This window comes from Pseudochaenichthys georgianus, chromosome 15 (genome assembly GCF_902827115.2).
Source record: "Pseudochaenichthys georgianus chromosome 15, fPseGeo1.2, whole genome shotgun sequence".
Taxonomy (NCBI): Eukaryota; Metazoa; Chordata; class Actinopteri; order Perciformes; family Channichthyidae; genus Pseudochaenichthys; species Pseudochaenichthys georgianus.
The window spans coordinates 29085871-29092886 of NC_047517.1; the positions used below are offsets into that span (position 1 = coordinate 29085871).

At 41.0% G+C, this 7016-nt stretch overlaps 1 protein-coding gene across 1 annotated transcript; it reads left to right on the plus strand.

Moving 5' to 3' along the window:
- The first annotated feature begins 24 nt into the window (after nucleotides 1-24).
- On the plus strand, nucleotides 25-7016 carry eef1akmt2 (EEF1A lysine methyltransferase 2). Its single transcript, XM_034100416.1, has 6 exons — nucleotides 25-188; nucleotides 603-668; nucleotides 869-983; nucleotides 1403-1510; nucleotides 5207-5423; nucleotides 6723-7016. The coding sequence occupies exons 1-6, from the start codon at nucleotides 76-78 to the stop codon at nucleotides 6818-6820; spliced, it is 717 nt and encodes a 238-aa protein (XP_033956307.1). The 5' UTR covers nucleotides 25-75; the 3' UTR covers nucleotides 6821-7016.

The following is a 7016-nucleotide window of genomic DNA, read 5'->3' on the forward strand; positions in this document are numbered from 1 at the left end:
GTTGCAAGCACGCTCCACCAACGCAAAGTATTCTGGGAACTGTAGGCGACGAATGACAGTCTCCTCCTAACCAGCATGGAAGTCCCTACTGATAGCGTGGAACAGAAAAGTGGAAATGCCTCTGACCCAGGGGACGACAGATGTTCGGATAACGATTTTGGACCTTCAATACTCGGAACGAAAGAGTAGTAAGTGTTGTGATCAGTTACTAACGTTAACTAATGATGGTTTGTTAATCTCACCAGGCTTCACAGCTAGCGTTAGCATAGCTACAACAGGCACAAACAGAGCTAGACCTGCAACATCTGGTGTCAAGAGCAAGTAGAACATTATATTATTTTAGCTATAAAACAAGCGCTGTTGACAGTCAGATGTGTAGTTCCTGTTTATTGGAGATTTAGATTTGTAATTGGATTGTCTTGTGGTGGTTCTTAAAAAGTAAGACAGGAGCTACAAAAACATTAGCATATTATACACTTATGTTTAACCTTTAAGCGAATCTACTTACGTTCATTGCACTACAGTTTGTCATTTTCCAAAATAGCAACGTGCATGAATAGTATGTGATTAACTGATTGTCAACTTCTGTCCTTTTCCTGCAGTTGGGAAGAGGCATACCAAAGAGAACTTGAGACATTCACAGACATTGGGGATGTTGGTGAGATATGGTAATCCTATACGCAGTATCAAATGCTGGCATGGTAATTTCTCACAAGAAAGCCAACTGTTCTACTTGTTTTGACAGTACATGCAAAAGTGACATGCAAAATGTGAATATGCATAGTAAGAGCTGTGCTGAATGTATTATTTTTGGTTTCTGACAATAGCCTATGTCTTCACTAATTTATTTGCGTTTTCTTTTTTAAAGGTTTGGTGAGGAGAGCATGAGCCGTGTGCTGCGTTGGATGGACAAAGCTAAGATTCCAGAAGATGCTTCCGTTCTTGACATTGGCACAGGAAATGGAGCCTTTTTAGTTGAACTGGTGTGAACAGAGTACACTTTTTTTTGTGATGATTTTTATTTCACGGGCAGTTAATTAAATTGTTGTTAAAGGGTCAGGTCACCACAATCCCCCCAATCAAGAACGAGGTTTGCTTTTATATAAAGTCTATATATAACATGGGAACACAATTCCAGTGATAACTGTTGCTAATGTAGCTTTTCAGATCATCGTTACTCCATCGTTGTGTGGTACAATGATTCTGCAAAACTTATAGCATACAGTTCAAATAATGCATTATTATCATGAGACAATTAGGTGATCTGAGCCTTTGATAGATAGTTTGTATATGATAGCTAGTTTTACTGTAATGACCTCCTTATCAAACTACTTTATCTTTTCTATAACAGTTGATTAGCATTGTTGTTTATTTGCTGTGTTTTGTTTTTTTTCATGTCAAGGCCAAACACGGATACAGCAATCTGACCGGTATAGATTATTCTCCAGCGTCTGTAGAATTATCCAGAAATGTTCTGAAAGCAGAGGATTTGACAGATGTCCCTGTAAAGGTGGGTTAATGCATGTTATAACAACACGTTTGGCTGCGACAAATGGATACAGTCTTCACAAGAAAATGTAAAGGCTTTGTGGGTGATAAAATATGGCTGTACTTGTTCCACTGGAGCATTCACGCTATGTCAGACTATTATAATTTTACACGTGTGTTTACGTCAAGCTGGCTCCGTTTGTAACAAAAGGAAAGAATATCCAAACAAAAGTTGCTCAAAACAATCATTTATACCAGGGGTATTCAACTAAAATTCAACGAGGTCCAGTTAGAGAAAATCTCCCCATGGAAAGGTCCGGAACTTCAAAATGTCTAACTTGCTTCATGAATTAGTGTGATATATATTGAAGTAGCTTTATCAACGTCTGCATGTAATCAACAACTGACTGCCTATCAAATAAAGAAAGTACAATTAAAAAAACATCTATTTATTGTAAATTAACTTTGAACTATACAGATATACAGTAAATACTGTGGATATGTGTAATGTTCTTATCGGGATGCATTTACAAATAAAATAGAGAAAATAAATAAAATAGCTTTGAAAATATGTGCATCTTAAAGTGCTTAATTTTAGATAAATAAAATAAAGTGTAGCAGCAGCTTGAGTTTCTCTTTTTCTTTGTTAACCGTTTCACATCATGACTTAACAGTTTCAGCCGATTATAGAACAATATCAGTCTTTACACATCATAACAATTGAACAGTTTAAAGTTTCTCTTTCTTTCCCTCTTATATTGCAGTCCCTCACTCACTTTTTTTAAATTCAGTGTGAGAATTGAGCTCGAGCTTGTCCTGCCAGGAGTTTGTAAATCTGGGCTGAAATGGTGTCAGGGCCATTCTCACACACATGCAGGAAAACTCTTCGGTTCTCCATGAATTACACAAGTCACCCAAATCAGCGTTAAAAAAGCGGGAGGTGCCGAAAAATCCCCTATTAATGTATTGATTATAGCTCCGGGTCCGTATAGGTCGGCGTCTGGGTCTGCGGTCCGCGGTCCGCCTGCTGCCGACCCCTGATTTATACCATCACCAGGTGCCACAGGTTGGTCTCATCTCCCCTGATTACAGGACCTGACTCACCTCCAGACTCTCTGTAAGGAAAAAAAACCCAGGTTACAACAGCACCATACACCACAGAATTGACACACACCACCCCCCCCAAATGCCAGCTGTATACCAAAGGTCCATAATTAAGAGCTTATACTTACATAGAATAAACTAAACAAAACATAGCTTTCCCAGGTGTAAATGTTACCTTATTTTACCACTGCCTAATTTCCGTATTCACCAACTCCGCACCTTAGAAGCAATTTAAGAGCAGGGGAAAACCGGAAAAACAGGAATAAAACCACCTTTTTTCTTTCTGTCCAGCTTTTCATGCAGACCCGACGCATCGCTGGTGCTGGCGTCCACTGTGTTGTACAGAGATTCCTGCGCCGCGCTGAGCTCAAGAGCTGACAAACTCTTCCTCAGTCAGTTTCTCTTTGGTCTGCAGCAGAGCTTTGCGCGTTTCCTCCAGCCTCTGCTGCTTCTCACCCAGGTCGACAGTGCACTGCTCCAGCTTGGTTTTACTGTCCAGTCACCTTCTTGATCTCTTCCTCCATGGCAGAGATCCGGTCGCTGTACTCGACTGAATGCTCCTCATGAGAGTTGATGCCAGTCATAGACTCAAGACAGATAGACTCCCTTCTTATCCCGAGTCGCAGCCAGATCTCGCTTCAGACGCTCGATCTCCTCCGTGTATTCCTTTTTCTTTCGGGCCAGCTTTTCATGCAGACCCGACACATCGCTGGCGTCCATACTGCCGTTTGCAATCCTTGTCCTTTAGCTGCAGCACCTCCTTATCCTTCTTGCTCTTCCATTGTCCGAGTCCTCCCTCATCTGGCTCATTAGTTGCGTACGCTGGTTCTTCATCGCCTGTATCTGATGCATGACATTGTCCCCTTTCTTCACGGAGGTCTCCTTGAGTTTCAGCATTATGGACTGATCCAGAAGTTTCTTATTGATGTGGACCAGCTGGTTCTCGAGCTCCTGCAGTCTCTTCCTGCGCTGCTCACTGAGCCTGGTGTGGACTTGAGCCTGGTTAAGTGTGCCCACAGCTCCCAAACAATCATTTATTTATACCATCAAACTGGTCACAACTAAACAAACTGAGGAGTGCTGGCCTGGTGCGCAGGGCAGCCGAGCGAGAGCCTGTTCTGCAGCCCTCTTAAATACTCTGGAACCAGCTGCCACAGGTGGGTCTCATCTCTCCTGATTACAGGACCTGACTCCGTAAGGAGAAACCCAGGCTACAACAGCACCATACACTGGACAACCACAGGGTTGTCACAGTGCTCACGAGTTAAAGTGCCTAGCAACCCTGACGATGATATTTACACTTTTTAATAATTACTTTTATGCTATGTATACTAGTACTTGGTAAATGGCATGAATCACGATTTCCCGCTAAATTTAAATTCACTCAATGTAAGTGCTGCAACGAAAGATCGTAGTGTATCTGGTGGATGTCATAACATGCACAAACCACTCATTGATACAAAATGATTTCCCACTATTCCCAAATGCCAAAGATACAATATAGTCTTCAGCATAGCGTGTGGCGGCTTGGGAAGGTTAGGAAACTCTCCTGTGTTTACTATGTGGGAGAGTTGGATAGGAAGAAGTCCCTGGATGCGATGGAAGTCTGCCCACCATTCAGAATAAACCACCAGAAATGAATTGGCAGGATTTCACACATCTTTCTAACATATATATGCAAGAAAAACAAGGTACAAACGCTGGTCGGTCTATAAGGGATATGATGAGGGAGTTTTCCTCTCCTATGTCCTATGTTATGCATCACGCACCTATGACTGTGTGCTTTGCTTGGACAGAAAGGCTTCTTCTGAAGTCAATATTGACCTTAGCTGGACAGAGGCAGCACAGAAGTTGTGTGTTTGTGTGTGTTAGAGAGATGGTATGTTGGTATTTCTTTAATGCCGCAGCATGGCACAAAATAATGTGTGCATGAACGGAGTCCAGAGTTGCAACCACATGATCCTTTGACAGGTCTTACTTCAAATGTCATTCTTTGTCTCAAATCTATGTCAAGCCATTCCCCCATTTACATAATTCTCCACCTTCTGCTCCTTTGACACATGCATTCCTTCAACACATTCACAGTTTTCCATTTTACAGCCTCACACTCAAATTGAACTCGCACTTTGCAACAATACATAAGCATTTCTGTCTCTAGTGAATCACTGTTGATCGTCTTTCATAAATCACACATTTTGTGACCCATGGTTGGTGAGAATGTGGCTCTTAAACTCACCCCAGGGATCTGGTGCTCTGACTTTGTGCAGATAAAGGACTCCTTTCACTGGTGGTATGGTGGGTCAGCAACCTCCACTGAATTAACTGCTGTCATGTCAGCAGTTGGAATTTACTTTTAAAGGTGGGGTAGGTAAGTTTGAAAAACCGGCTCGAGGGGAAATGGCAGATTTTTTCCGGTTGTGTATTTTCAAATTCTAGCGCACTAGAACTGGTTTCTCCAAAATTACCCACCCCACCTTTAAAGTTGACCTGTGAGGTATCACACATTGCATATTATTTACCCTACACATAAAGAATAACGTTTAGGGTGTTCTTTCTATGATTGATCAACAGGTATATTTTTTCTTAATTTCTCACTTTGTACTCTGTATTTTAGGAGATGGATTTCTTAAACTGCCAAGGGGAGCTAAAGGGTTTTGATGTCTGCATTGACAAAGGAACATTCGATGCAATAAGCTTAAACCCGGACGACTCCACAGATGGCAAAAAACTCTATGTCCAAACTCTAAAAGATGCTGTCAATGACAAAGGATTCTTCGTTATCACTTCCTGTAACTGGACAAAGGAGCAGCTGCTAGAGCGATTTAGTGAAGGTGAGTGGTAAATTACTGATAATTGTTTCATTACATTATGTTACATTTTGTTAATTAATTTATGAGAGGTGCTTAGGATTTTTGTAATCACATAATGCAGTTCTCTAACAGTCATAAAAGGCACTGCCTTTCCAAAAACTAACCCAATTACACAGGTAATTTACTGTAAACCTGAACCTTATAATCAGACGTTTCAAAAATCTAAATCACTAGTTCAAATCCTTCCTGATGCAGTTTCTAGTTCATTATTTTCTGTCTACCTGCAGCATTTTAATCGTCTGTTTTGAGTATCCCAAAAGATCAGTACTTTGGTATTCTGTCTCTGAGAGTGTCAGCTACTGTTGTTCAAAAGGGACACCCACTTTGGCTAGCAATTGAAGCAATGAAGGAGCTTTGGGTCAGAATCAGAGAAAAAAGGGTCCCATGTTAGACAATAGCTAAGTGGACTTTTCATTGATACAAGAAGCCTGTAAATATGTGTACACAGTACACGTACCCTGGTTGATGCTGTTATGGCCAACATTGCCTTTAGTTAAGAGGTAAGGGATATTAAAAAAAACAACACACAAACATAGCCCCTCCTTTTGGAAATTTGACATAGAAGTGCACTCTTGTACTACAGTACAATCTCGATAGCTACTTGATAACATGCCAAGATATGCAGCAATATACCAACCAAGCATGGAAAAAAGATTAACTAGCAAACACGGCTATAAACAATCCTTGATTTGAAATACTTTCAAAAAACGTTGCCAATATTTTAAAGGAAGAAAATACTTTCTGTTTGAGCTCAAGAATACACACAATGTGTTTTGGTGAGCAACGCCAAATGAATATAACTTTTGTTTTTTTACAAGAAATCTCCACAGGGCACCTTTTGAATTGGATATGTGCTGTGTTGTATATCGGTTAAATAAAATGGGAACACTTTTTGTCTGACCCGCAGTCAAAGACGCAGACACAGTTAAACAGCTGCTCCAGTTACCTGGCAGGTTGTTAAGCTGCAGGCAACAACAGCCTTGTAAAGTCAGAATTTGGGCAAGCTTCCACGAGCTGTCACTCCTCTCAGTGTAGTCACTCCAGAGAGCCTGCAGGGGGCCAACGGGCCTTGAAATCTCATCCGTCACACTGACAGGCTGTCTTTACAGGGTCCCAGGAAGCACCACAGATGGTGGATGGATAGTTATTGACTCCCAGTTCTTCTTCTAACCCCGCTGTAGCCCTAGTCAACAAGAAAATGTTGCTGTTCCCGTAGTTTGCATTTCTTAAACTGCACATTTTCTCTCTGTTTTCTCACAGGATTTGAGTATGTACAAGAGTTGCCTACACCTAGTTTTCAATTCGGAGGAAAGACTGGCAACAGTGTGACAGCACTCATCTTCAAGAGAGTACATTGATTCACAAATCCCCGGAGGATATTTTATTGTGCCATCTATTCTGCAGGTTTTCTGTCAATCATAGGAAATCGTTCTACGTTTTGCAGACTTTTTATGCTATACCTCCTTCATTTTTGATAAACAATGTGTTATGTCGCAGATGTACAATGTAACTTAGTGGGACATTTTTCTTTAAATAAATGTTTTTTGTTTTGTT

What these genes read in the sequence shown, in the direction of transcription:
- eef1akmt2 (XM_034100416.1), top strand. Translation starts at nt 76, where the DNA reads ATGGAAGTCCCTACTGATAGCGTGGAACAGAAAAGTGGAAATGCCTCT. An exon ending in ATACTCGGAACGAAAGAGTA is followed by an intron (nt 189 to 602) that starts GTAAGTGTTGTG and finishes CTTTTCCTGCAG; the next exon opens with TTGGGAAGAGGCATACCAAA. An exon ending in GAGCCTTTTTAGTTGAACTG is followed by an intron (nt 984 to 1,402) that starts GTGTGAACAGAG and finishes TTTCATGTCAAG; the next exon opens with GCCAAACACGGATACAGCAA.